Source organism: Penicillium mononematosum (genome assembly GCF_028829835.1).
Source record: "Penicillium mononematosum strain IBT 11891 chromosome Unknown utg000002l:1.0-8112719.0:1.0-8118358.0, whole genome shotgun sequence".
NCBI lineage: Eukaryota > Fungi > Ascomycota > Eurotiomycetes > Eurotiales > Aspergillaceae > Penicillium > Penicillium mononematosum.
In genome coordinates, this window is record NW_026643272.1 from 3,113,312 (window position 1) to 3,140,527 (window position 27,216).

At 48.8% G+C, this 27,216-nt stretch overlaps 11 protein-coding genes across 11 annotated transcripts; 6 read left to right on the forward strand and 5 right to left on the reverse strand.

Moving 5' to 3' along the window:
- Window positions 1–739: 739 nt before the first annotated feature.
- Window positions 740–2,017, forward strand: N7519_002960 (BZIP transcription factor; the record flags this gene model as incomplete). Its single annotated transcript, XM_057289738.1, has 4 exons — window positions 740–793; window positions 1,016–1,031; window positions 1,203–1,468; window positions 1,520–2,017. The coding sequence occupies 4 exons, from the start codon at window positions 740–742 to the stop codon at window positions 2,015–2,017; spliced, it is 834 nt and encodes a 277-aa protein (XP_057150940.1).
- A 1,228-nt stretch (window positions 2,018–3,245) lies between these two features.
- Window positions 3,246–6,966, forward strand: N7519_002961 (bZIP transcription factor; the record flags this gene model as incomplete). The annotated part of the gene is made up of 8 exons (XM_057289739.1): window positions 3,246–3,347; window positions 3,412–4,531; window positions 5,459–5,468; window positions 5,564–5,738; window positions 5,811–5,977; window positions 6,066–6,205; window positions 6,234–6,483; window positions 6,540–6,966. The coding sequence occupies 8 exons, from the start codon at window positions 3,246–3,248 to the stop codon at window positions 6,964–6,966; spliced, it is 2,391 nt and encodes a 796-aa protein (XP_057150941.1).
- A 326-nt stretch (window positions 6,967–7,292) lies between these two features.
- On the reverse strand, window positions 7,293–9,111 carry N7519_002962 (GMC family oxidoreductase; the record flags this gene model as incomplete). Its single annotated transcript, XM_057289740.1, has 3 exons — window positions 7,293–8,242; window positions 8,295–9,008; window positions 9,069–9,111. 3 exons carry the CDS (start codon window positions 9,109–9,111, stop codon window positions 7,293–7,295), a joined length of 1,707 nt encoding a protein of 568 aa, XP_057150942.1.
- A 2,001-nt stretch (window positions 9,112–11,112) lies between these two features.
- On the forward strand, window positions 11,113–12,099 carry N7519_002963 (uncharacterized protein; the record flags this gene model as incomplete). Its single annotated transcript, XM_057289741.1, has 1 exon — window positions 11,113–12,099. The coding sequence occupies one exon, from the start codon at window positions 11,113–11,115 to the stop codon at window positions 12,097–12,099; it is 987 nt and encodes a 328-aa protein (XP_057150943.1).
- A 622-nt stretch (window positions 12,100–12,721) lies between these two features.
- N7519_002964 (uncharacterized protein) lies at window positions 12,722–13,321 on the forward strand (the record flags this gene model as incomplete). The annotated part of the gene is made up of 1 exon (XM_057289742.1): window positions 12,722–13,321. The coding sequence occupies one exon, from the start codon at window positions 12,722–12,724 to the stop codon at window positions 13,319–13,321; it is 600 nt and encodes a 199-aa protein (XP_057150944.1).
- Window positions 13,322–13,568: 247 nt separating this feature from the next.
- On the forward strand, window positions 13,569–14,985 carry N7519_002965 (M20 family metallopeptidase; the record flags this gene model as incomplete). The annotated part of the gene is made up of 4 exons (XM_057289743.1): window positions 13,569–13,661; window positions 13,714–14,510; window positions 14,573–14,712; window positions 14,771–14,985. The coding sequence occupies 4 exons, from the start codon at window positions 13,569–13,571 to the stop codon at window positions 14,983–14,985; spliced, it is 1,245 nt and encodes a 414-aa protein (XP_057150945.1).
- A 632-nt stretch (window positions 14,986–15,617) lies between these two features.
- On the forward strand, window positions 15,618–17,511 carry N7519_002966 (uncharacterized protein; the record flags this gene model as incomplete). The annotated part of the gene is made up of 8 exons (XM_057289744.1): window positions 15,618–15,760; window positions 15,814–15,907; window positions 15,962–16,029; window positions 16,091–16,147; window positions 16,201–16,359; window positions 16,409–16,778; window positions 16,829–17,236; window positions 17,311–17,511. 8 exons carry the CDS (start codon window positions 15,618–15,620, stop codon window positions 17,509–17,511), a joined length of 1,500 nt encoding a protein of 499 aa, XP_057150946.1.
- A 948-nt stretch (window positions 17,512–18,459) lies between these two features.
- N7519_002967 (uncharacterized protein) lies at window positions 18,460–19,530 on the reverse strand (the record flags this gene model as incomplete). Its single annotated transcript, XM_057289745.1, has 1 exon — window positions 18,460–19,530. The coding sequence occupies one exon, from the start codon at window positions 19,528–19,530 to the stop codon at window positions 18,460–18,462; it is 1,071 nt and encodes a 356-aa protein (XP_057150947.1).
- A 1,629-nt stretch (window positions 19,531–21,159) lies between these two features.
- Window positions 21,160–21,967, reverse strand: N7519_002968 (uncharacterized protein; the record flags this gene model as incomplete). Its single annotated transcript, XM_057289746.1, has 5 exons — window positions 21,160–21,260; window positions 21,312–21,439; window positions 21,500–21,626; window positions 21,687–21,715; window positions 21,771–21,967. The coding sequence occupies 5 exons, from the start codon at window positions 21,965–21,967 to the stop codon at window positions 21,160–21,162; spliced, it is 582 nt and encodes a 193-aa protein (XP_057150948.1).
- An 855-nt stretch (window positions 21,968–22,822) lies between these two features.
- Window positions 22,823–24,054, reverse strand: N7519_002969 (uncharacterized protein; the record flags this gene model as incomplete). The annotated part of the gene is made up of 2 exons (XM_057289747.1): window positions 22,823–22,900; window positions 22,942–24,054. 2 exons carry the CDS (start codon window positions 24,052–24,054, stop codon window positions 22,823–22,825), a joined length of 1,191 nt encoding a protein of 396 aa, XP_057150949.1.
- Window positions 24,055–24,472: 418 nt separating this feature from the next.
- Window positions 24,473–26,924, reverse strand: cat2 (bifunctional catalase-peroxidase Cat2; the record flags this gene model as incomplete). Its single annotated transcript, XM_057289748.1, has 4 exons — window positions 24,473–26,290; window positions 26,352–26,389; window positions 26,453–26,775; window positions 26,869–26,924. The coding sequence occupies 4 exons, from the start codon at window positions 26,922–26,924 to the stop codon at window positions 24,473–24,475; spliced, it is 2,235 nt and encodes a 744-aa protein (XP_057150950.1).
- Between the last annotated feature and the right edge of the window lie 292 nt (window positions 26,925–27,216).

Genomic DNA, 27,216 nt, shown 5'->3' on the forward strand with positions numbered 1-27,216 from the left:
TTACGATATATGGGTAGGGGCATGAGGGGGCTGACTGTGTTTTGGGGTGGATATGAGATCACGAGACTGTAGAAATTCACTTAGTACGAGATTTGCAGGTACATAAGCACCGATAGTAGTCCGATTTATCCCATAGTTTGTCCCCAATTCAATGGAACGATGGTCCAGTTCCTGACACCTCAGGCGGAAATGTCGGGATAAGTGGTGATTCTGATGTCATGCTGACTCGGTCGGGAACAAGTAAACCCGGTTCCGTGGCCGGATGCGGGCGGGATGCAGTCAGCAATAACCAACTCGTGGGCATGTTCACGGGTACGACGACAACATGCGATTGGAGGGAGATGACGAGTCATCATGAGATTGTGGTTAAACCCAATCACAGCCAGTATATGGGGTATCAAAGCCAGTTTAGCGGCAAAGCGAGTTGAGATAAACTCCGGGGTATGGGCCACCGCCTCCCTCACCGCCTTCTAAATGCGGGCCCTTCGCTTACCAACCCCTTACATAAATCGACGATCGCCCCAAACCCTCTGACTCAGAATCCTTAAGTAATCCTTCTCCTCCTCCAGGGCCCGCCATCAACTTGCTTACAGCATCGGATCTATAACTGCTTACCTCATTTTAGCTGTATTCTGTGATCAGCAAAGCAGCTGTCTTTGCTCTCAATTCTTGCGGAAACTAAGAGTTCCTTGCAAAGTCACCGCCCAATTTCATCACCAATACTTTTTCTTCTTAATCAATGCAACCTGCACTCGCGCCAGCGCCGCATCCAAGCATGCAGACTTCTGCTCAGGTAAGCAGACTATCTTGAACGCCTTTGTCATCAGATCTATATGAGGTCCCCCGTTGTGTACTTCCTTGATACTTTGGACATAAGGCAGTCATGTCGCGTCACCAACGTGTCGGGAACGGGGTCCGACCTTTCGACGCGTCGAGTCTCCATCCAGTCTTGCCGCATCACCTATATACTTCATTCTCTTATTTGCTATGGTTCATACTAACATTTTGACTGCAGGATCCCGCGGATCAGGGTACGTGATTGTAGTTTAGAGCGTTCTTGATGTTTGATTGCCACGATGCGTGGTTTTTGGAGCCCAAAACTTCCACGCACCGATCTCCTACCTCATCTCCCCTGGGAAAATTAGGGATGCGCGTCGCACGTGATTGTTCCCCATTGCTAACATTCATGGATGATTCTATAGTCCTCCATGACCAGCTTTTAGCTGCTCAGCACCACTTGGGCGGTCGTCCCCAGGGTGCTCCTGGACAGCAACAGCATTTGCAGCCCAGCAATGCTAGCCCGCGAGACCAGCCAAATATCGACCCTGCTATCTCGGGTGCCATGCTCGGCGCCCCCCAAACGCCGACCCAACCCCAGGGTTCTCCCCCTTCTGACGGCGGCTCCAAGAGCTACGGGAAGCGTGAGCTGTCCACTTCTAAGCGTGCTGCCCAGAACCGTGCTGCTCAGGTATGTCCTTTTGATACAGTGCACAGAGTACTTGGCTGATCATTGTAATAGCGCGCATTCCGCCAGCGCAAGGAAACCTACATCCGCAAACTCGAGGAAGAGGTTAAGAACATCGACCCCCTCAAGGATCAGGTCAAGTCCCTGGTGGGTGAGAATTACCAGCTGCGCGAATACATCATCAATTTGCAATCGCGTCTTCTAGAAGCCCAGGGTGAAGTCCCCGAGCTTCCCGCCAACATCGATTTGAGCCAGCCCCGCACCACTGAGATGGCTCTTGCCAATGCCGGAGTTCAGAACTCCAGCCCCCCGGGCTCGGTGCCCACCCCAGGACCCCAGGGCCAGCACCCCAGTTCAGTCTCGGATGATATGAACTCTCTGAACCGCATCGCTGCGGCAACGCTTGGCATGCGTAAGCACCCTGATGACGCTACCTTCCTGAACAACAACAACTTCCAGCAAAACAAGCGGGTGCGCACGGATGAAAACCAGGACGGAAACGACGGCGTGAACAAGCAGGAGGTCTCACATGGTCTTCCTATGGTAAACTAATTGCCATGCCACTTTCATCGCCGTCTTGATTGCCTACGTTTTGCGATCACTTTTCGATACCCGCGTCTGTCTTTTCTTTGCTCGTGCGTTATTCAGCTTCGGTGTTACGTTATGCCTGACGATACGCGCCATATTTTTTCTCGCGTGTTCGGCTGGATCTCTCTGACTTTTGCCTTACTGCCATGCGCTCTCCCTTTGGTAATGCTGTGTGGCGCAGTAAGTGATTCCATCCTCTTGATTTCGGTTTCGCGATCCAATGGTGTTTTGGCATTCTTACCTCCATTGTGGCAGATTAATGGGGGAGTTTAATTATTATCCTGCATTTGTTTCATACTTCAATTTGATGTATCTGCTGCAATCGGATTAACCACAAGCTCCGCATATCCATACTTACCTAGCGGACTTTCGCTGCCTGCCGGGGATTTCCTATGCCACTGCTTTTATGAGGACTTCGTAATGTCGCTAGACTTAAGCTTGATGTGTAACTTTAAAGAGTCCAAAACCGAGACCTTTGCGCTGCTCTTGCTATTGGGGGCTTGAGTTGACTGTACTCCGTAGTATATTAGTTCCCTTTTCCCTTTTCTTTTGTTTTCTGAGTCCTTGCCTAAATCAATCCATTCAAATGAAGCTACTTGGAGGGTCCTTTGAGGCCAGACTTTCAGATATACCTACATTTACCTACCGAGTCTTCATACGTCCATTGAGATGGGCTGAACTTCTTTTGCGCGCATGATTCAATTGCTACGGGCAATTTAGACATTTTCCATTGGCGTTACTCGGTATGTCTGAAATGGTGTGAATAGTTCTATGCATATAAACTAAAATCTTCAGTGACTTGAATGTTCATATTCAAAATTACCGGAAATACCTCGGGGAAAGGGAGGGGAAAACAGCCTGCGAATCTCCTACGTCCATCGTGGCCATGACACTTTTACTTCAAAAAAGGATTCAACAATCAGGTGGAGATTGGCTATTTAGTTGAACTTGGCCCCAACATTCTGACCCAACTGTGTACTCAACCATACCTTTATATTGTGGGGGCCAGGGGACCGAGGCGGATTACATTATCAGCACTTCGCCTCCATCTGGAAAGGGCTTTCACGTATAGGAATCGAGAATATGCTCATTTCATTGCCCAACGCCTTCTCACAAGACACTTTTTTTCCGGGACTAGGGACAATTCCTCCCTCGGCTTGATCTAGCGCGTACCTACATCGGATGAATCAAGATGTCAGACTCAGCAACCAAACCCGCTATGGGTCAAAAGCGACCGCCAAGGAGCGCGGGTAGGCGCAGGCTCGATGCACCCGGGGAAGCTATACTGTCTGAGGTATTTAGACTCCATGGAACTAATAAGAAACAGTGGAGAGGACGCATTCTAATTCCCCGCCCAGGATCGGCGAAGCCAAATCCGCCGGGCTCAGAGAACCTATAGACTGAAGAAAGAAGCAAGTCTTCAACAAACCCAGAAACGAGTGGCCTTCCTTGAACATAAGATGAAAGAAATCTCAAACTCGCTTGCGGAATACAGGGTTACTCTTCAGTCTAACCTGCAAGGCACCCATTGCGAACTTCTCACTGGGTTTGACAGCATCCTGACTCTTCTGACTTCGCCGTCCGAGGACTTTGTTCAAGGAACCAGCGTTGACGATATTTCATCGAGAGAGACTTCCAAGAAATATACTGCGCTATCACCCAAGAATATCCAGCATGATGATCTTTCCGCCAATGATACTAATTCTGGTCACCAAGCTTTTGCCGAGCGAAGCTCCACATGCATTGATACGTCCCCAGAAACCGAGGTCAACTCGTATCACGAAACTGGGAAGAGGGCCCTTTGTCGATCCCCGCCTGTCGTGCAGGAACAAAGAGAATTAGACTATGACCAACCCATTGTGCAAACCATCGATCGATTCGGTGGAGCCAATGTTCCCGATTCATATTCATTCTTGGAAAGTTCCTTCACCCGAAGACTCAAACGATCCAGTCTGGAGCACGCTTTTCGAATATTCAGTGATACCCGCTCTGATCCGCTTGAAGTCTTCCGAATATTCAGACTCGTCCCCTGTTTCAGAGATAGGGCAAAGATGTACCCTTACTTTAGGGACCTGGTCACTTCTGAACGAGGCAGTTCACTGGAGATTTCCACGCTGCCATTTTATTGTATTGGGGGAGCTGGAACACATTATGCGACGAAAGATGAAAAAGGGAATCCCATATACCCCTCGAAAATGAGACACCCTCGAAGAATCCTCGGTACTCTACCCATGTCCGGGATTCCCGGTGACCCGAATTCTGTCTATCAGACCCAGAGTAATCTTGAGCTTTGTGGGTTTGGCGGTCAGTGGTTTGATTGCCGCGATGTGGAAGGATATCTTAGGGAGAAGGGTGTGGACTTGGACGGACCTGGTTCGTTTCCCACCGTGCATAATCTGGCACTGGGCCCCAGTCAATCCGATTTTGAATCTGGTTTATTGGACACTCAATGCATACCATTTTCTGAAACCCAAACTGGTAAGTCTATCTTATTTACCAAAAACACTTGGACTCAAGACTCACATGCCATAGCTTCGGCATTACCTCAACAACCATCATGTTGCGTACTCGACCTTGAATCTTTCTTGATAGGTGAGATTTCGCATTGACATCATGTTAATCTCGTTTCTAAAAAATAATGATAGGACTTCTTCGTGGGGTGGCTATCTTAGGACGGGCACCTGGTTTCCGGCGATCTGATGTTGAAGTTGCCTTTCGCTCAGCCTTGATGCGAAATTTATCTTGAAATAATAATGAATCCATCACACACAAATATCGGATGAAATGTGCATATGAAATATGCAGGGTGAAGTGATTAACCGGAGATCGGCGTTGAGCTTAAAATGGGAGAAAAGACGTCTAATGTACTCGGATCTTCGCTTCTACCTCTGACCCCTTTGGAGTCGCATCTATTGTATGGTTTAGATTGGCAATGGGTGCATAGCAAATGGAGATATTTAGTTCATCTAATTTTGCTGCGTTGCCCTAAGCTTAGAACCTTCGTCTGCCCCCTAATTGATTACATTATCATCAACCTTCCATCCAGGTTGGAACCTCCGAGGTCCCACCAGAAGTTTTCCAATATTGTAAACATGGTTGGCTTGAGGATTGCGAGCCCAACAATATGAAGTCCATTAATATCTCGCATTCCTGCATTTCACCATGAGTTTTGTTGGGTTAGTGATCCACTGTAACCAGGAGCCTCGGCACCCAGGGGAGTTCTTCCTTGCCACACATAAGATATATTAGATATCCTCTACCATCTTAAGAGATTTCTTCATCTAGAATCGAAAAGGCAAAGGAATTTACAAACCTTGTTCTCTCAGGGATACAAGCTTTAGAGGGCAAGTTTGGCAAATCGGAACCCCTGCTTTTGCGCCAAATGCTTACCATGTTGTGACACAGAACGCTTCAAGTGTGTTGACGGAATAATGGACGTCACTGGCTTGCTCTGTAAGTTATGGAGCAAACACTGGCTGACGATTGCCATTGTCTTCACCAGCTATATAGCATTGGTTGGCCTTCTCCGATACCGCCGCATGGCGAAATTGAGGCCCCATTCGCACCTGGCAAGAAAGACTTGTCAGAAATGACGGTAAAAGAAGCACATGCTATCCTGAACCAGTTGCAAGAGCTCGAGTTTCCACACGCCTTTGCCAAAGCTCGCAAAATGGCTCTGTTGAAGGTACGATAGAAACTCGTGGTCGGTTCAGATCAGCACCATAGAGAATACCACTAAGTCCAAGTATTGTTTTAGGCTGGAGGTATTCCGACTATGTCCAAACTCTTCGCAGTTACAGGCCAAAACAACAAGCGCAACTCAGGGAAGCGCGCTGTTGATACGGAAATCCTCTTGCGAGAGGTGCAGTCCAAACCTAGGGATTCTGATCGCTATACATCAGCTGTGGCCAGAATGAATTATCTGTATGTTACATGCACCCCTTGAACTCGAATTTCCTTTATTCAAAGGCAAGGCTAGAATCTCTTGTTCCGTTCGCTGACCCATGATTAGCCATGCTCGTTACCGTCGTGCCAACAAAATAACGGATAATGATCTTCTCCATACTCTGGGTGACGGTCTTGCCGAGATCTTGAATGTTGTTGAAAGAGAAGAATGGCGCAAGCTTACTGATGTTGAAAAATGTGCTCTCGGTATCTTTCATAAGAACTTTGGGAGAAGACATGGGAATCCCCTTTGACCCGCTTCCTTCAAAGATCGACGGATGGAAAAATGGCCTGCACTTTGCGATTGAGTTGAGAGACTGGACAATCCAGTATGAAGAAGAAGTGGCAAAGCCCACGGCAACGAACGACCAATACGTTCGCGTCTACGTTGATTCGGCATTGTCATCACTTCCTGGGTTCGTAAGAACAAGTGTGCGAAAGATGCTAGGTAACGACTTGGACGATGTGATGAGAACGAGTCTTTGGTAAGTTTTACCTCTCATTTAACTACGGACGTGATCTTTTTAACTAACGTCTACAGTCTTGAGTCTCCCGGCCCAGTCCTTTGGTTCCTACTGGCCCTCATCAAAGAGACACGAAAAATATACCTTCGATATCTTGCACTTCCACGGTCCTCGTCCAGTGCTATTAAGCTAGTGCACGACATGCCAAACCCAGAAACGCATCTTTATAATTTCCAAAGGAAAACCCTGCAGCCCTGGTACGTCCGACCGACCTTCTGGTCAAGATGGGGACTCGGCGCGTTGCTGGTTAGAGCACTGGGAGGGAAAGTGCCCGGGTCGCGAGGAGACCGGTATCAACCAGGAGGATATGACTTGATGACGATCGGACCGGATCCACAGAAGGAGCATGGAGCGGACGAGATGAGATCCGATATCGAGGTAATCAAAGCGAGAGGCGTGGCAACATGCCCGTTCTCACAGGCAAAGTCGGGTCACTTCGAGTGAAGTTGATCACTTACGCACAGCCCTGAGGATCTATGCGATGCAACGGAAAGACTGGGCGTTCGTGAATTTTCATGCAGAACCATAGGTTGAGAGACAAAATTTCGATGCGATAGAGAGTGAAAATGCAATACTAATACTATTGCATTGGCCGAAGGCTATATAGTCCCTGTATCCTTATTTCTTGAAACTCGTTTAGTTTAGTAGAGATCCGGTAGCAATAAGTCATTGACCGTCGTTCTCATCTATTGTAGATCGCTCTGTATCGTGGCCAATGAAGCCTATTGAACAATCTTGACCTGCCAACACCATGATATAATATTTATCATTTACTGTTCATTAAGGCCATATTCCTTAATAAGAACCTCAGCACAAGTAACACCAGTCACGTAGGCAGTAGCCTGCGTGTGATTGTTAGTGAGAACAGGAACAACACTCATATCAGCAACGCGGAGATTCTCCATGTCCCGCACGCGGAAATGCGAGTCAACAGCAGCGTCACTAGCATCGACCTTGCCCATCTTCACTGTGCCGGTCATGTGCCAGCTAGAAGAGAGGAAGTTCTTCCAGAACTCGAGGATGTCCTCGTCGGAATCAGACGCGGGCCCGATGAGCGTGGCGATAGTGTCCTTCGCGAAGCACTCCTGTCTACTAACTTCCAGCAGGTGTCGGTATATCTCGATACAGGCACGACGATCGAAGGGATCCTCAAGGAACCGCGGGTTGAACAGCAGCGGGACTTCTGGGTCGGAGGACTGCAGGCGCACTTCGCCGCAGGATTGTTCGTTCATCAGGAATGCCGCAAGACCAACATAGCTGTAATCTTTGAACATATCGGGCAACATGTAATGGATAGGCAGGTGGGTGACCATCTCGTAGTGGGGGATGGTTTCGCGGTTCATAAATTCTTGCACGGATGCTGGAAGTGCTTTGAATTCGGGCGAGGAGGTGATGCGGTCTGATTTGAACCAGCCACTGCCGACCTGGCAGCCGTATCGGGTCCACAGGCCGGTGTTGTCATTTTCCCACTCTTTCATTGCAGCCTCCATAGCGGCGGAGTCTTGGAAGAACGAATTGCGATCGTTCGTCTCAGGTTTCCGGGCGAGAATCAGAGGAACAAAGTAGTGGTCTCGGAGACCCTGGCCAATAGCGGGGATATCGTTGACCACTGGAATGTTGAATTTCTCAAGGTCTGCGGCTGGTCCGATTCCAGAATGCATTAAGATCTTCGGGGTGTCGAGTGAGCCTGCGGAGAGAATCACGTCCCGAGAAGCGAAGTCTGTAATCCACGTCAGATGAAGTGAACAATAGAAGGCCAGAATGAGCCATACACTGCTTGCCCTGGGTCTCTACTCCAACGGCCTTCTTGCCCTGCACTAAGATCCTCTGTACTGGGCTGTCGGTGACGACCACAAGATTATCAGGAGCACCCGAAAGCAAGTCGACAGCCGTGGTACGCTTTCCCTTGTGAGCGGAGTTGATAGTGGCGGCCATGCCAAGGGGATTGCCAGAGTTGTGATCCAAGTTGAGCTTGTGCCCAGCTGCTTCGAAAGCATCCAGTGAGAGCGACAAGTCCCTTTCCCAGTCCTCTGCATACCCGACACGCAGGTCACCCGAGTTGCCGTGGTCGGAAGCAACTGAACTGGCATATTTCTTGTTCTCCGGAAGTGTGACACCGCCATTGAAGGTCTCCAAATTCTTGAAGCGGGTCTGCATCTCCTTCCATCCGAAGGTGTCATTGCCCACCGCAGATGCCCATTCATTGTAGTCGTCTCGCGCGCCTACAGTATAGACGCCGAAGTTGATTGCCGAGCTACCCCCCAGACCCTTTCCACGGGAATAGTCTAGCTCGCGCCCGTTGCAATGTTCCTGAGGGACGGTCTTGTATCCCCAGTTCAGTTTTCCTTCCATGAATGTCGTCCAGCGCTTTCCGTCAACTCGCAAAGCTTTATCATCATTGCGACCACCTGCCTCAAGAAGCAGAACCTGAGGTCTTTGGGCTGATTTGGCAAGCCCCGCAGCCAGGGCGCAACCAGCTGGGCCACCTATTTAAGTGATGAGCATGGGAGACTGCATGTGTGTCGGGTGCATGATTCCAAGATTACCTCCTACGATGACAAAGTCATAATTGTTTTCTGTAGATCCCATGATGAAGAAAGTCTTCTAGCGTCAAATGCAAGCAAAGAAGTTGGTTGAGATCCGAGGCAACGGGTTAGGTATATGTCAGATTTTCTTTTTCGCATGTCCCGCGCCAGCTGAATACCCCTCTTTGCCTGCATTCGGAGTAAGCCAACACACTTAAAATGACGGGTTAGATGGAGTCCACCTGTCAGGGCCCAATAATAGGCGGGGGCAGGAAATATACACCGCCACCACTAGAAGTGGAGGGATGGAAGTGGAGGGATTTTGATTTGACAGAAATATTCACAGAATATTAGATCTGTTTATCCATACAGGCTAAATGGATCTTCGAAGCCAGCAAGGTTCGTCAACCAGGTCAAAGTTGGAGGGTTGCGTGCAGAGCCTACCCAGGTATGGTGAAGGATACACGCAAAGGCTAACACAAAGCCTAATTCATTAGTGTCACGCTAACAGCAAAGGTGCAACATGGTACTTCGTATAACAAAGATAACAATGGGAATTTAAAGTCGCTCTTTGTCACATGCTCAAAATGGAAATCACGGGGAATCCATGTTGATTCTTATAGAGTCTAGTACTCTGTACCTTCTTAACACGTACCCTTGAAGTACCTGCGCACGCCCGATTGCACTAATTGCAGATTCCGTTTCGCTAAAACTTAGTCGAAATTGTCACAAGAAACCTGAGAATGGTAAACAATAAGATTCAACTTGGAAGCCGATGGGGACCCACACTGCGATCAGGGGAGACTAGCGCAGGATATCGATCTTTGAAGCTAGGAGGTTTTTCAGAGCTGAGTGCAGGGAAATATGACAGGTCGAAAATACAACATATGGAAAGATGTTTCAAGGTTGTACGGAGTAACAACACTATTGTTCAGGGGTCATGCTCAGCGTCATTGGCATTCACCTTATTCTTCACTTCGACTATCATGATATTCCCCCGGAGTGACCACTTCTTCATGGCCTGTGCGGCTAGATCTGCAATGGGGAGATCATGGGCACGGGCCGGAGACGCGCATACGCATACTCCGTACCGAGTATGCGTACATGGGTATATATTGGGATTGGGAAGCAAGGTCACGAGACCAGGAAACTTGGAAGCGAACCTTCCAAGGTGGGAAGTTTTGGATTTCTCCAGAGAAATTGACCAATCGCAAGAGAGACCCGATTCCGAGGTCAGAGGTTAGCGCAAAAAGCCTTGAAGATTCGGTAATTTAATGAAACATCTCTTAAGTCCCTCTGTACATGAAGAAATACAGATGGCTGGATCTAAGTACTGTAAACCATTTTAGCCACATTAGCCACTCTACCCATTGCCACTCCCTTGAAAGGTCCCGAGGTCAACAATTGATTTCAAATTACACGAGAATAGACAATAGACTAACTTGAAATTTGAAATAGGAAAAGATCATCCGGTTGTAATTATGTCGATCGCCATTTAATTCCCACTAAATTTGGAAAAGACAAAAAAGTGCAAAGTTCACGTGTGGCGGTCCCAAGGGTTCCCTTTCTCGGCTTAGCTTGGCATGGGGGCAAATAGGCTGGGGAAAGCCCTTTTCTTCTTTTCCTCTTTTCAACTATGTTGTACTATTTTCAAACTATTACAATATAACTGCATTGTTAGACGTTCATTTGGCTTCGTTTCCTGCATTGAGTCCTTGACCTCATCATCGTCCTCAGAGCCTCCAGAGTTACATCCGCATTCTTCGGCAAACGAACTTGCGGCGATCAGATCCTCTCACCGATCCCAATCTCCTCCCGAAATCCCCCCCATTTTTGTCCGATTAGCGATCCCAAACCCTTGACACCTTTTTGGATCATTATAGACGCCATTGGCGCAAATGATTTGCTTGGACTAGAACAACTATCATGGCTGCGGAGCTGGTACAGTTCAAGCAAAGTGTACCGGGGTTCTCACCAAGCGGGGCATGAAATATCCTTCCTACGGGCTTCCCAATACCAGCATTGGATATATATCTCTCTAGCCAGGCTGGTTTAGTCGGCAACCATGACAGACCTGTCACATTCTCCCATCGTGGTGAATGGGCACCGTGACGATTCTCCAGCTGTGCGGACGTTGATGATTGTCTTCACCTCCATCGCATTATACAACTCCATCGAATTGTTCATATTGTTATTTTTGACCTTTTCTCGGTACCGCGGACTTTACTTTTGGACGCTTCTGCTCTCGGTCGTGCTCGGAGTGATCCCTCATGCCATTGGCCATCTGCTTATGTTCTTTTCTCTAGCCCCAGCATGGCTCTCTTTGACTATGTCCACCATTGGCTTTTACGTCATGGTCCCAGGTCAATCGCTGGTCCTATACTCTCGCCTTCATTTGGTGGTCAATAGCAACAAAGTGCTTCGGTTTGTTCTTTGGCTGATCATCATTGACGCGATTATTCTCTTGATCCCAACGACCGTTCTTACCTTCCTTACCGCATACATTGGAACTAAGCCAATGATTCGTGGATACAATGTCATGGAGCGGATGCAACTCGCCTGGTTCTGTGCCCAAGAGATTGTCATCTCGGGAATTTACATTGTCGAGACCGTGAAGCTGCTCAGAATGATGCCAGACAAGGACCGACGGCGGTCCAGAATCATGTATGAGTTGCTTACCATCAATTTTGTCATCATATTGCTCGATATTTGTTTACTCCTTGTGGAATACATTGGGTTTTACTCGCTGCAGACCACATTGAAGGCCATGGTCTACAGCGTCAAGTTGAAGCTCGAGTTCGGTGTGCTCGGAAAGCTGGTCGATCTTGTGCAAAGTCATCGATCGCAGCCCACTTCGTTAGAACACGAAGAATACCCAGGCTTCGTGGATCCTTCCCAGATTACATCGGATATCACTCATGCGGCCCCAAGGGAATCGCGACCGGCGGGACGGAGAGGCTGGAATACATTGTCTATGGAGAGCTTGCCCAGCTCCGAGCGCAGAATTCGTCCATCTACCCGGTCGACTGATGACAGCCTGCATCCATCTTGAGGTTTGACTGGTGATCATGAATTTTCTACCACAGATCAAAGGTCTAACGAATCCTTCACGGACACAACCAAGTGGACTTGATTGTTTACTCTCCCAACTAGCTTTCTGCTCATCACATTTGGTGAAGATTTTCAGGAGTAATGGATGCAGTTCATGCTTCGTCTGCTCGTCGCAGGGAAATCGCGTCAACAAGTCTTCGACGCCCCACGATCCCGCTAATTGGAATCCGAAGCACGTGGTTTCATCTTGCGCAGCGAAACATTTGCGCAGCTCTTCCGGCACATCAATAATTTGATGCTCATCGATCCCTGCATCCCAGCGCGAGATTCGAACAGCCTTGTCAATTCCAGCTGACTGTAAAATATACCATGTGGTTCAACCAAACCACTACAAAATCCCGCCAGGTCCACCATAGGACCGCGCTGTTCATATGTGCCAGATTATTGGCAATAATAGTTTAATGCGGTCTATCGACCCACGATCTGTTGATTTTCGGCCTCATGATGTAACTACTTCAATGACAATCTTACGTCGCCATGACATACAATCAGAGATCAAAATCAACTGGAAAAATGTTGAGATCTAAGACAATTTTTAAAATGTTTCACGTAGTCGATGCAGCATGGAAAGCACCGTCTCGATCCACCATGGTCCCTACGAGTCTATCCCTGCCACAGCTTCACCAGGTCTTAAATTTCTCCGACGATTCCTACCAGCACTAGACTCCCTGACTCCCGCCGAAACTCCCATCAGCCCTTTCTTCACACCGAGCGCTCCCATCCTTATCGGCAGCGATCCACCAACATCCGCAAGCCAGGCAGTTCCTCTCCTCGAAGTGCGCAGCCGTCACATCTGCAAATTCCACCACCATGTTTATCTCGCCTGGGATATCGACCTTGGGAGTGACACAGGCCCTGTCCATACGTCGTACAGCAGGACCGCTCCAGACCAAGAGGCCGCCGAAAAAGGACAGCTCTATGCCCCGCTAGCGGGGAACATCCGAATGAAGCGCACAGTTATGTTCGAGGCGACATCCGAAACAACATTCAAGGAGGACCCCGACCAGTTCGCAGTTCGAGTCCGTGAGTTCAACGTCCTCGATCTGGAAGGCCGCGATGAGTCGGATCTGCAAATCGTTGAAATGCGGATCTTTTTGGATCAGAGACCTGTTCAGGCCCATTCGGCAAGCCTGTTTACGGGGTCGGGGTATTCTGGATCTTAGTCGCTGGAATGAGACTGATGGACGTGCATTGCTTCTCCACTGCGGAATGCTCTAACCATCCCCCGCGCCCCCCACTTGGGATGTGTGTTCCATGTCTTATCTTTGCGAGGTAATGTTCGGCACGGAGTTCCTTTCTTGGCTGTTTTTCTTTGCTTCTTTTCCTTTAACGTTACATTTCCCAGCACCAGCATTTGTGCACAGTTCGGAATTTTTATTTTTATTTTCTCTCTTTTCGCAATTCAACAAGATGTTGCCAGTACAAGGACAAGCAGAGATCATCCACAAGGTCTGTGGGGCGTTGGACAAGTATGAATCCAAGCTCAGTGAGATCAATCAGAAGGTGTGTATCATATTGGGCAAGCACATCATGACATTTTAATAACATTCGATAGATCTGGTCCAAACCCGAGCTGGCATTCAAGGAATACAACGCCCACGACAATGTCTGCGAGTTCTTTGAGTCGCTCGGGGCAGGATACCAGGTCCATAGAAAGGCCTATGGCATTGAGACGGCGCTTGAGGTGATCTATAGCCGCGGCAAGGGCGGACGTACGATTGCTTTCAACGCAGAATACGATGCGCTTCCAGGCATGGGACATGCATGTGGACACAATCTGATCGCGACAAGTTCGATCGCGGCCTTCCTGGCTACCTGCGAGGCAATGGATACTCTATACTCCGATGGAATGGGGTATTCGGTTCGGCTGCTGGGGACTCCTGCCGAGGAGGGTGGTGGTGGAAAGCTCCTGCTGATCAACGCGGGAGCATACAAAGGTGTGGATGCATGCTTCATGGTACATCCATTCCCGGTACTGTCAGGTGCCCCTGATCTTATTAGCTCGAGTTCCTGTACCGGGATGTATCTTGCGAACGACAAGGTCCAGGTGACGTTCACTGGCAAACCGGCGCATGCTTCAGCTGCCCCGTGGGAGGGCATTAATGCTCTAGATGCTGTGGTGTCTGCCTATGTGAATATTTCGATGCTGCGACAGCAGATCTTACCTACGCAAAAAATTCATGGGGTTATTTCACGAGGTGGAGACAGACCGAATGTTATTCCTGCCTCTACGACGGTTGAATACTATATTCGATCCGAGACTGCGAAGACGCTGAAGCCGTTGACAGAGAAAGTAGTCAAATGCTTCGAGGCTGCTGCGACTGCTACTGGCTGCACGGTGGAATACGAATGGTATGATAGTTGGGGATGTTCCACCTGGGCATTCTAATACGGTTCGCTAATCCATTTCCTAGGGAGGCCGCGTATAAGGATATGAAGATCAATAAGCCTATCTGTGACAGCTATGTCTCCGCTATGAACGCTATGGGCCATAGTACTATCTTCGACGCCGCAGGCCAGGTGGGAGGTCTTAGCGGAGGGTCCACTGATATGGGTGAGTTGTTGAAGTCCATTACGGTATAGCCAGAGGCTGACTATTCACTCCAATATAGGCAACGTCTCATATGAAGTACCTGGCTTCCACGGTGGATTCTATATTCACGCCGATGGTGTCAACCACACACCACAATTTACTGCCGGGGCTGGATCCGACGATGGGTTCAAGCGTAGTTTGCACTGTGCGGCGGGGATGGCTGTGGTGGCGTGTAGAGCTTTAGTCGATGGAAGTTTCGCCACTGCCATCAAGTCGGACTTTGAGAAGGCTTAGAATTGTGAATACTAGGCTGGATTTAGTGTAGTCCCGTGCTTAAGGACCTTCCGAAATTACAGTGCAAGTGTATGACACATAGTCATTGAACACTGCCCCTATTAGTACAAACACTATTGGCAATTGTCGCGGAAAAGAGCGGTCTTAGCGTATCTCGAACGCCTCGCGTTCACCCATAACCACATCGGATGGTCCCCTATTTCAGATGTGGACGATCGACGGCGAACTCAATTGCCGTGCTTAGCATCCGTTGAGGGGGATGTGGATGCTCCCCCAGATCGGCTCCGTCCTGACAGCAAATCCCCGGATTTTAATTGACTGATACCGGACAATGGGGAAGTGGGGTGCCGAGCGATTAGCCGGCTGGTTTGTACCATGGGACTAGCATCGCGGGGAAATTCTAATGAACTCAAAGACTCAGCCATGCATCGCAATTGGTCGAGGTATTAGAGCTTCCCCTTCAATGATGGACTTGGGTCCACCGCGGAAAGACACCGGCCATGGTAGGTTCAAGCAGACTTTGCTCGGCATACTTGGTGGAAGGCGAAAGCGATACTACCGGCTTGTGTGTTTGAATAAGAAGGCCCTGAATGTACCTCATCTAGTAGAATTACTTTTGTTTCATATTCGCGATGCAATCTCACGAGACCAACCTAGATGAGAAGGATATGAAGGGAGGTGAGTCACTTAGCCGGGACCTCGATCTTGGTCAAGTGCTCGCTATCCAACCAACGATTGAGGAGGAACGGAAAGTATTGTGGAAGCTCGATCTTATGTGAGTATTCCGGGATTATTCCAATGTGTGTGCGCGTATCTGATCCAAGGAAGTCTGGTCCCGTTGATGGGAGTCGCATATTTCCTCCAATTCCTCGACAAGCTCGCTCTGAGTCAGGCGACGCTCTTCAATTTACGAGAAGATTTGGTATTTATTGCTACATATGTCGACCGATGAATATGTGTTGACAGAAGGTTATAGCACCTGCGCGGAGCACAATATTCATGGGCATCTGCGATTTTCTATTTTGGTTACTTTGCCTGGAGTTGGTGTGTATTTGAAGTCTCCCTCTACCTCTACTTCTTATTACGAATACTGATCCCACAACAGGCCTAGTTCATATATTATCGTCCGGCTTCCTATTGGGAAATATATCGGAGTCTCGGTGTAAGTTCCTCTCTAAGGACTCATAGCACCAACGTTGAGACTAACTATACAAGCTTCATTTGGGGCGGGTTCTTATTGTGTCATGCTGCTTGCTCTAATTGGGGTGGACTTATGACCGTCCGTTTCTTCTTCGGAGCAGGGGAGGCGTCAATCGCACCGGGATTCACCTTGCTGACGGGAATGTTTTATAAACGGGAGGAACAGCCTCTACGGTATGTCTTCGAAATCAGGGTGGATCTAGGACTTGCTAACCAACTCCAGACAATCTGCTTGGTTCTTCGGAAACTGTGTCGCTGTACTCATTGGTGGAGTCATCGCCTACGGTATTGGAACCATTAACACGTCAGTCATTTCTCACTGGAAACTCTTGTTCCTTATTCTCGGCGCCATCACTTCAACTTATGGTCTTATATTGTTTGTCCTGCTGCCAGACTCGCCTTCCAAGGCCATCTTTTTGAAGCCTAATGAGCGTGCTATTGCTGTGCAGCGAACGCTGAAAAACAAAACCGGAGTCATGGATACTGGCGTGTTCAGGTGGTCGCAGGCTCTTCAAGCCATAAAAGACCCCCAGACGTGGTTTCTGGTTATGAACTCTTTCGCCTCGAACCTGGCCAACGGTGGTCTCACTAGCGTGAGTATTTACTTTCCTGCCCCTCAAGTTCAAAGCTTATGCTGCTTTAGTTTACGTCGATCATCACCGCCGGGTTCGGGTTCACTGATCTCAAGGCCCTTATTATGCAAATGCCTCAGGGAGCCGCGCAGATCGTGTTCTTGCTGATTACCTCAATCACCGCGACCTTTATCCCGTCTTCCCGTATATTAGGAATGTGTCTTAACACAGTAGTTTCTATTGTGGGCTTGATACTCATCTGGAAGCTTGACCCCGACGATCAAGTTGGGCGAATGGTTGGGTTGACGTTAGCCGTGGTCTACGCGATCAACCTTCCCATCTCGTTGAGTATTGTTACATCTAATGTGGCCGGGTTTTCGAAGAAGAGTGTCGTCAGTTCGCTGCTTTTTATCGCATACTGCGTTGGAAATATCGTGGGCCCTCAATTTTTCCTTGCCTCGGAGGAGCCTTCGTACCCAGTAAGTCACCCTTTTTTTCCTGGTAAAATTTCTATTGCAAAATACGAAACTAACGCCATGCCTTTTTACTATAGACTGGAATTAAAGCTTCTATGTCTGGCTTGGTCTCGAGCCTGTTCCTGCTCATATGCTTATATACGTATTACACATGGGAGAACCGCCGACGAGACAGGTTGTATGGTTCACCTGAGCAGATGACCGTGGGAGCTGAGCTACAGGATGAGATATCGAACAAGACCGATCGCGAGATTGAGAGTTTCCGGTATCTTCTTTAGATCGGAAAGGGAGCCATGTCGGTATAATTTTGTTCAGCTAGCAAGCTTTAGCCGCTAGTAAAAATTTCAAAGTTAAATCCAAGGACTAGGAGAGTTATTTCTGTTAATTCTAACGTTCATATGTAGCATACCTGCAATATCCAGCAGATACTAGGACTTTTGCAGAGAGTGTGCAACCTCCATGGCTGCTCTCTGGACTGACAAGTAGTTGCTCGAGCTGAAAATGTGTACTGGCGAATAGGAGAACAGCGGCTGATTTGCCTTTTAAGTAAACAGTTCGATGGCTTCAAAACAAAGAAAGTCAGTCACTCGTGTCCGTTTAGACATTCAGCCACTGCTGTCAGTCCATTCCTGTTCATTATTCACTTCCTCTGCTCACGTTCTGGACCTCCGCTGATATCATTTCCCCCTTCTTTCGAACAATCCTCCCTATCGGACATTCATCAGGTGGCCATAGCTTCGATGGATATGAGTCTCTTTGTTATATGTACACGAACCATTTCCCATTTGCAGAAGTAGACACCGGAACACGTGTTGGCTCTGTTGGCTATCTTTCATCTCGGCCTTCCCCGTATTTTCATTCAGGAAAATATGCAGATATGTCACAATACATGTATTCTTGAAATTTCATATTCACGTTCAGTCTTATCTTTTGTTGCACTGTAACCATTTCTTTGCCATACATTCCGATGTTATTCTAAGAGATAGACGCTATTTAATAGTTCAATCAATGTATTATAAGAATGCGTACAAACTTTTCCAAGCCACAGAAATTAATACAAATTAACACACATAAAAATAACAACAAGCATGTTTGTAGCGACAAGGGTATAAAGCGAAAAAAAGGTGGCCGCCCAATGATGATTCGACTGTACATAGTCGTTCATCTTGTAGTATGTACAATCCTGCATGCGAAATTATGTCCCTCAAAGTTATCAAGACCTGCTCCTACTTCGGGCGCTCGAGCAATGCCATTTCCATCGTAGATTGCGTATCGGACGAGTGCATCCGAGGCCGAGAAATTGCCTGCGACTCAATAGAGTCCACAGTCGGCATCGTCTGGCGCAGTGCCTCATGGAAATCGTATGTTCCGCTGCCCGCTGAACGCGGCTCCGGGCTCAAGGTCCCCGCACCACTGGAGCTAGCTTGCGCCTCGGTATCCTGCGACGGGGGATTATTCGCGAGCATGTCGAAGAGATTGACGTCGCTTGACCCACGAGGATTACCATTAGCCCCTTGGCACAATGTGCATGAGTATGTGCGGGTCAGCTCGCGGAGCTGCGTGAGGGCGTGGAATTCAAGCTTCAGCTTGATGCTGTAGGCGACTGTCTTGAAGCTGATGACGATGTAGTGGACTTTGTAATTGGCTATCAGGATGCATACGTTGAGCAGGATGCCGACGAGATTGACAAAGAGGATTCGGTAGATGATTTTTCGCCCTTGGGCGCCTTTGAATTCGAAGACGGGCTTGAGCGCCCGGAGCGCTTCGCGGACGTAGATGGCACACATTACGGTGTCTTGGATGGCGAATCCTGTTGCCTGGAAATGGTCGTAGATTGCTGATACGCGACCGGACGATATATTGCCAACGTTGAGAAAAAAGAGAACTGCCGTAGGAATGTGGAGAATGAGGAAGTTGGCTATAATCATCCATAGTACCCATCGTACATGACGGATGTCGGACACGACGAGGTGCAATCTTGAATACAGCACTACCGCTTGTCCGGTCACCATGCAGATCCAGCCCACGAGAAACGGGACTGACATAGAAATGGAAGTGGCTTGGCTGGTAAAGCGAATTTGAGCTGGTATGGCATGTAACAAGATTCCCCAGGCGGCAATTTGCATGCTCCAGAAGTATAACCCACGATACCTTTTGAACCTCTCGAAGATGCCAATCACAACCTCCAATGAGTTCCATGCTCCGATCGCGAACATAGCCACAACCTGGATGATCGTGAAGTTGCTATTCAAAATGGCGCTCACCTCCGGAGGGAGGTTCGTCATTGAGGTATCCATGGCGTGTGAATGGGTTAGGCCAAGTGGATGGATCAACCGTTGGGAAAGGAAAAAGGGTATATTGATCACAGCTCGGATGCAGGTCCCACCTGGCTGACAGATCCTATGATAATGGAGACATGCCTTGAGCCCCTCATCTTAGGCCACGGGGTAGAATGGAATAAGGTTGACTGTTGGTCCCGAGGTGGACTGCCACTGACGAGTCATGCCCCCGTCGCATAAATGAGGAAAAAGCGGCAAACACGGTGTATGATGCTAGCACACGGGGATCTGGGACAGATATTCCGGTTCATTCGACAATTAATGATCGCAGTGGGCTTCCGAATCAGCTATTGGTGGCAATAATCTCTGGGAATATGAGTATCCCAGAAGAATCCTCGTTGCCCCTCCCCCTTAATCATGTTGGTTGGAGAGCTTATTGGACAGGACAAACGAAGTGTCAAATGTCGAGAGGCTATCGACGCGCCAAACAGGGATTCTCGGGATCTCAAACAAAGAAACCCAGTCAGAATTTGAGCACTGGTCACATTTTCTTTTCGCTAGTGGCGCTCCGCAATAGGAGTCCAGACCTAGCCTGGATGAATTCCGGCGTTGGTAAGATGGCTGAGCTGAAGATATATGGAGTACAGAGTAGAGAGAAAGAGAAGAATGGGAATGGGAATGGGTTGACGTTGAGGCTTGGCATCCGGTTGGAACAAGGAATGGCCAGAGCGTCCACAGAGTCTTCATACGGAAATTTTAAAAAAGAAGACATGTATATATATTCACCGCTCGGATAACGTTATGTATCCAGATCGGTGAAGGTGACACGTACAGCTTATCCGAAAGCTGAAGCGCTACATGCTATGGTAGGTAGGGAATAGATGGGATGAACATACATTAATAGAAGATTGGACACTGCCAAGCCATGTACCCCTTATTGGACATGTAAACGGGCGGATCTGATGATCGCTATAACCCTCACCACGTCTCTAATAGCGATAATATTACCGTATTTTAAGGGCTATGCTATATTCCGTGTTAGGGTACCGTATATTCCCTTGGACCTAAGAATAGCGAGATACGGACGCTGCTGCTCAACCGAGTTACCCATTAGACCAAAAGATCATAGCAAAGTCAATTCATATGATTAAATTAGCTGCAGTGGTCCTCCATGACATGCATGTGTGCATACTCTGGGACTACATTTCGTGGATTAGAAGCGTGTTGGGCAGTTTTTGCTACCTCCAGTAAAGAGGCTAACAAATTCTTACTGGCATATATTGTTGTTTTATTATAGAGAGTCTAGTAACAACCTTCTTATGGACATTAAAGAGGCACTACCACTTCCCAACTATATGCGAACTTGGCCATTTATTCCCATTGACAATATCCCGTTGAACGTGTATAGAAAATACTATTTACAATATTCCTCTACTAGCTATTGCGACTCCTGGCCTCTCTACTCCTGTTGGACCAACAGTTCTTTGATAAATGATTGTATTTGTGTAATAAAATTGCAAAAAAGGTTCTGAAAAGGAGTGTAAGAAGTGAAATCGCCAGAGGGTACAGCTAAACCAAATGTGTCCCAACCCTGAGGGTCCCTAACCAGGGGACTTGAGGTATCCTCGTGCCTTCTCCAGTCACGCTCTAAATTGCCTGGACATCAACCCAGAAGCGAGTATCATCGGACTGATACTTCTCATCGCTCTCAATCTGCTGTTGAATCCATGCAATAGCATCAATGTATCCTATCCACCATGTTAGATAGGTCAACCGATTCGGGGAATAGGAAAACTCACCATTGATATCCTCCGTGCCGGGGTTCTTGATACCACTTTCTCCATTGCGGTGGCCACTGAACCAGGTTTCAAATCCGTAGTGTTCCTCACCCTCGTGGCGGGCTTGGATGTCTTTGCCCAGATCGGAGCTAGCACCGGAGCATCAGCCAACATAATCGGGGCAGTCCATACGCCACTGAAGGACTTACTTGAGAATGGCTCCGTTGTCGACGTCGTCAACAGTCTGTCCCAGGAATTCGGATGCGGAGTGTCGCAAGATAAACCAATTCTGCTTGAAGATACCGAAGTTTGTGCCGTCGCCAGTCTTTCCGTCACCTGTAAGCACGACAGTTAACATCCTACTGGCTCCACAAGCGGGTTAGCATTAGCACATACCATATGTGTAATCCGTCGTCATTGTGTCCCTGTTTCTTATCAGTCGTCTGCTATATATGGGGACCAGATGACAGGGGGACTAACGTTTCCAGCATCGCAATCGCCAAGTCACGGGTGTTGCCGCCAGCAGCAACCACTTCCTGCTTGCGCGCTCCGAGGCCAGCAACAGTTTGGTTGCCTCGACTATTAGCCCGGACCGCAATTTTCTTGAAGTCTGTCACCGGGGATGAGAGCACTGCAGGCACGAGTGCCATGACACCGACAATAGAAAGGAGCTGCATCTTGCGATATAAAAGAGATGAGAAGGCTTTGTGGATTAACTGTTCCTGATAATGCAGAAAGGCTTTTGATGGAGGAAGAAACTGCAGGCCAACAGGGTCTTTTTATATTCAAGTATTCTATATCGCGTAAGCAATGATGAAACTGGGGGTAATCGGGGTGCTTCTTCACAACCGTGTGGAAAGAGGAAAGGATCACCTCATTTTCAGGTACTCGGGTATCGTGAAAAGATCACCTACTCTCTTTGCTAACCTGGAATATCCCGAACACTCCCCCGTCTATGCCCGCATTGTTTCCTGGCGAAGATCTGAAGTCGAATGCCCATTGTATGTAAATCTTTCCTTAATGAGAGCGGGGGCCGTTTCAGGTACAACTTTAGGTCCAAAATTTCGTGACAATAGCTCAAAGGAGTAACCCTGAGGCGGCGTCACAATTGTATTCGAAAAGTAGAAAAATAAAGAACAAAGGTCAACAACTGACCGGAGAAGGATAACTATGAAGTTATCAAAATAACAAGGAGGCCACGCGGCAGGCCATGAGCCTCACCACGAGGAACAATAACTACACACTGCAATAGTGTGTAGGCAACGCGAGCTTATTTCGAAAATCTCGGCTAGATCGTGTTATTCGGGCCTCCTACATCATGAAACCCCGCCCACTGTTGGCCCGAATAGGCAACTGGACAGACGCATGGAGATTCCGTGACATCCTCGGTAAGAAACTACAATACAGGGAAATGTCGATGGATTGAGATCTACGATTATTGATGTAGGTAAAGTAGAATGCATTTTCTCGTTCAGAATGTTCTTGCGCCTCCAGGATTTGGCTCTGAGTAACTGCATACGCAGGCTCTACTTTTAACTCAAAAGCTTGAGTTCCGGGTACTCAGGGGGTTTCCAGTCTCCGTCGCCATGATCTGAAAACCGTGATATGAGCTGTGATATGCGAAGATAACAAGCCAGTCTTACAGTCTTACAATGAGATGAAGAAGCGAAATTTGCCACTGCGAGTTGGGGACCGCCCATCGGATCCATCCAATGTTGAACCGCTGAACCCGGTCGATAAATGGTCGCATTGTCTGGGAGTAGTTTTGGAACGCTTGGGACAGATCTTCACTCCGAGCGAGTTCTCCAGCCAGGACATATGCCCCGGCTAAACTGTTACTTGTCCCCATACCACTTAAAGGAGAAGGGCAGTGTGCCGCATCACCGAGAAGGACGACGCGGCCAGAGTGCCAGGTATCCGTCCTGATCTGGGCGACATTCTGACAGAACCAGTTCTCTGTAGTGTCCATCCCTTTGATAAAGCGATCGGCCTGCCACCCTGCGTCGCGAAACTTTTGGCCCCAGAAATGCTTCTGCTGCCCAACTGAACCCCTTGGGATATTCCGTAGTTCCTCGGAGTCAGATCTAAGCATGAAGTAGACCTGTGTTTCCGTTTTATTATGGCTTCTGGACATGATCATTCGGCCGCCCGGGCTGAGGTATGACTGGCACATATTACTGTCGGTTTCAATCCGTGGGACAAACCAGTAGGCCATGTGTACTCCGAGTTGGCGATATTCATCTGGAGCACCAGAGGGTAGAATCTTTCGTCGAATGTGCGAGCCCTGTCCATCTGCGCCAACAAGTAGATCAAATGTGTCAGAAGAGCCGTCGGAAAAGTAGGCGACTACCTCTCGGTCATTTTCCGTGAAGCCATCCACCGTTTTACCGAAGATATATTCCACTTTGTCTTTTGTTGCTTCGTAGAATATGCGTACAAGGTCTCCTCGCATGATCTCATACTCGGATGTAAAGGATTGTCCACCCTTTCCAGACTTGTTGGCGAGAATTGTCGCCTTGACATTGCCCTTAGCATCAATGAAGGAGACGCCTGCTTCGTCAACAAGCTTTCTGCGAACAGCGTCGATGAGACCCGTGCGTTTGACGGCCTCAATACCTTGTCCACGGAGGTCGATCTGGGCACCTGTAGCTCTCAGGTTTGGGAAACGTTCGACGATAACAACTTGGTGACCAATTCGGGCGAGCCAGTAGGCCAAGGCCGGACCTGCGACACCTCCGCCACAAATGAGAACTTTGAGAGCCATTCTGTATCTAGAGATAATCCAAGGGAGAGTTGGGAGGGAAAGCAAATTCCCTGTGCGCCCATCAGTAGTCCGGAATTAAATATTAGGTGTAACAAGCCGGTCCAGTCGCATTCACACTCGCACAATTCGGACATAACAGGCAATTCCTGCTTCTCGCGGAATATGCCGGTTTGTCCATGCAGGCCGCTACTTTTGAATCTGAGATATCATATTAGCCAAATTATTTCGGACTTACTCTCTAGGCCCTTGGGGGAAAGGACTCAGCGCTTGTTCCGGCAGCAGAACAGCACAACCTTTTGAGGAGCAGGGACTTTGCCAATACATTGAGTATGTGAACGATGCAGTCACAATAAAACTAAAACTCGTTTGATGATGACTCAGCTAAGTAACAGTACAGAAGATATGGTAGTCAAATTATTCACAGGCGAGGACGACCGGTCGCAGGGAAACAGGGGATATCATAACGGTCCAAATTCATAACCTTGTCCCAGGCAGTAACAAAGTCCTTCTTGAACTTATCTTGGGCATCGGAGCTAGCGTACAGCTCAGAAAGAGCACGGAGCTCAGCGTGGTGACCGAAGATCAGGTCAACACGAGTAGCAGACCACTTCTTGGCGCCAGTCTTGCGGTCGAAGCCTTCGAAAGTCTCACTGTCAGCGTCGGTTGCCTTCCAGACAGTGCCCATGTCGAGCAAGTTGACGAAGAAGTCGTTGCTCAGCTGGCCAGGGCGGGAGGTGAAGACACCGTGGCTTGATCCATCCCAGTTAGCGTTCAGAGAACGCAGACCACCAAGCAGGACGGTCAGTTCAGGAGCAGAGAGGGTCAGCTGCTGCGCCTTGTCGATGAGGAACTGCTCGGTGCGGATACGGCGAGTCGAGTTGCCGTAGTTGCGGAAACCATCAGCGAAGGGCCGGAGCCAGCCGAATGACTCGACATCTGTTTGCTCCTGGGTGGCATCGTTGCGGCCAGGGGTGAAAGGAACGGGGATACCCGCGGCTCTTTCGAGGGCAGCAGATCCAGCAAGCACAATCAGATCAGCGATGGAGACGCGCTTTTCGCCGTTCTGGGCCTTGTTGAAGCGGCTTTGGATGTTCTCCAACAGACCGAGGACTTCTTGCAACTGGGCTGGGTTGTTGACATCCCAGTCCTTCTGGGGAGCGAGACGGATGTGGGCGCCGTTGGCGCCTCCACGCTTGTCACCCCCGCGGAAGGTAGACGCCGATGCCCAGGCGGTGGCAATCAACTTGGTGGGCTCAATACCGGTGGAGAGAATCTCGTTCTTCAGGGCAATGATGTCGCCGTTGTCAATCAGAGCGTATGTGGGAGCAGGAATAGGATCTTCCCAGAGAGAGACCTCCTTTGGGATCTCAGGGCCCAGCCAGCGAGCGCGAGGACCCATGTCACGGTGCAGCAGCTTGAACCACGCACGCGCGAACGCGTCGGCAAACTCATCAGGGTTCTCAAGGAAGCGACGGGAGATCTTCTCGTAAGCGGGATCGTAACGCAGAGAAAGATCGGTAGTCAGCATATGAGGCCTGTGCTTCTTGCTTGGGTCAAAGGCATCAGGAATGATATCGCCCGCATTCTTGGCCACCCACTGCGTAGCGCCAGCGGGACTCTTGGTCTGCTCCCACTCGAACTTGAACAGATATTCCAAGAAGGAGTTGCTCCACTTGGTAGGAGTACTTGTCCAGGTCACCTCCAACCCGCTGGTGATAGCATGAGGGCCTACACCGGAGCCGTGCTTGTTGTGCCATCCTAAACCCTGCGACTCAATGCCAGCAGCTTCGGGCTCGTCTCCGACATTATCAGCAGGGGCAGCACCGTGCGTTTTTCCGAAGGTGTGGCCTCCAGCAATCAAGGCGACGGTCTCTTCGTCATTCATAGCCATACGGCCGAATGTAATACGGATATCTCTGGCAGCAGAGACAGGGTCCCCGTTTGCATCGGGACCTTCAGGGTTGACATAAATCAACCCCATGACGACCGCGGCCAGTGGGTCCTCGAGATCGCGAGTCTTGATATCGCCCTGCTTAGCCTCCTCCTCTGCGGTCTCGGCCTCATAACGAGCCTTATTAGTAAACCAGACGTTCTCGCTTCCCCAGTACACCGACTCATCGGCTTCCCAGACATCGGGGCGACCTCCAGCAAATCCGAATGTCTTGAAGCCCATAGACTCCAAGGCAACGTTGCCAGTCAGAAGCAGAAGATCTGCCCAGGAAATTTTGTTGCCGTACTAAGTACCATAATTAGTATGGAAAGATCTGGAAGTACACAAGTCCATGTATAGTACTCACCTTCTGCTTGATGGGCCAAAGTAGTCGGCGCGCCTTATCTGGAAATAGGAGATCCATATCAGTATTATATAAATCCACGTTAACTACTAATAAAAACTTACCGAGGGAGACATTATCGGGCCAAGAGTTCAATGGTGCGAAACGTTGCTGGCCCTGCCCGCCACCACCGCGTCCATCGAAGACTCTGTATGTTCCAGCGCTGTGCCAGGCCATTCGGATGAAAAGGCCACCATAGTGACCAAAATCAGCGGGCCAAAACTCTTGAGAGTCGGTCATAAGGGCGTGAAGATCCTTCTTGAGGCCCCAGTAATCGAGGGTCTTGAAAGCAGCGGCATAATCAAAGTCCTTGCTTTGAGGGTTGGTGGCATCGGTATGCTGGCGGAGAATACCCAACTTCAAGGAATTGGGCCACCAGTCAGTGTTGCTGGAGCATAGAATCAGTATTTCGAGCCATAGTGATGCGAAGAGGTAATTAAAATGTGCCGAGGTAGAATCATAGGAGAACTAGGGATCATACCGGGTGCCACCTCCAGCAACATTGCTTCTCTTGTGCGCAACAGGACATTCGCTCATGATGTAAGTTTGGTAAAGAAAAACGAGGAATATGGAGGGAAAGAAAAATATCGGGAAGAGGATGCCCCCGCAGTTTAAATGGTACAACCTGTGGGCCCAATAACGGGTCGCGTATTAAGCAGCTTCTAGGTACCTAGGTACCTAGTTACGTTTTGGGCTATTCTTTCCATATGCTTTGAAGACGAAAAAAAAGTATAGAAAAGATGACGCGAATTTATATTTCTTCACTTTTTCATTGGCCATCCAGCAAAAAATCCGGGGCGTGCGGGGAAAGTCATAACGGGGAGCCCCT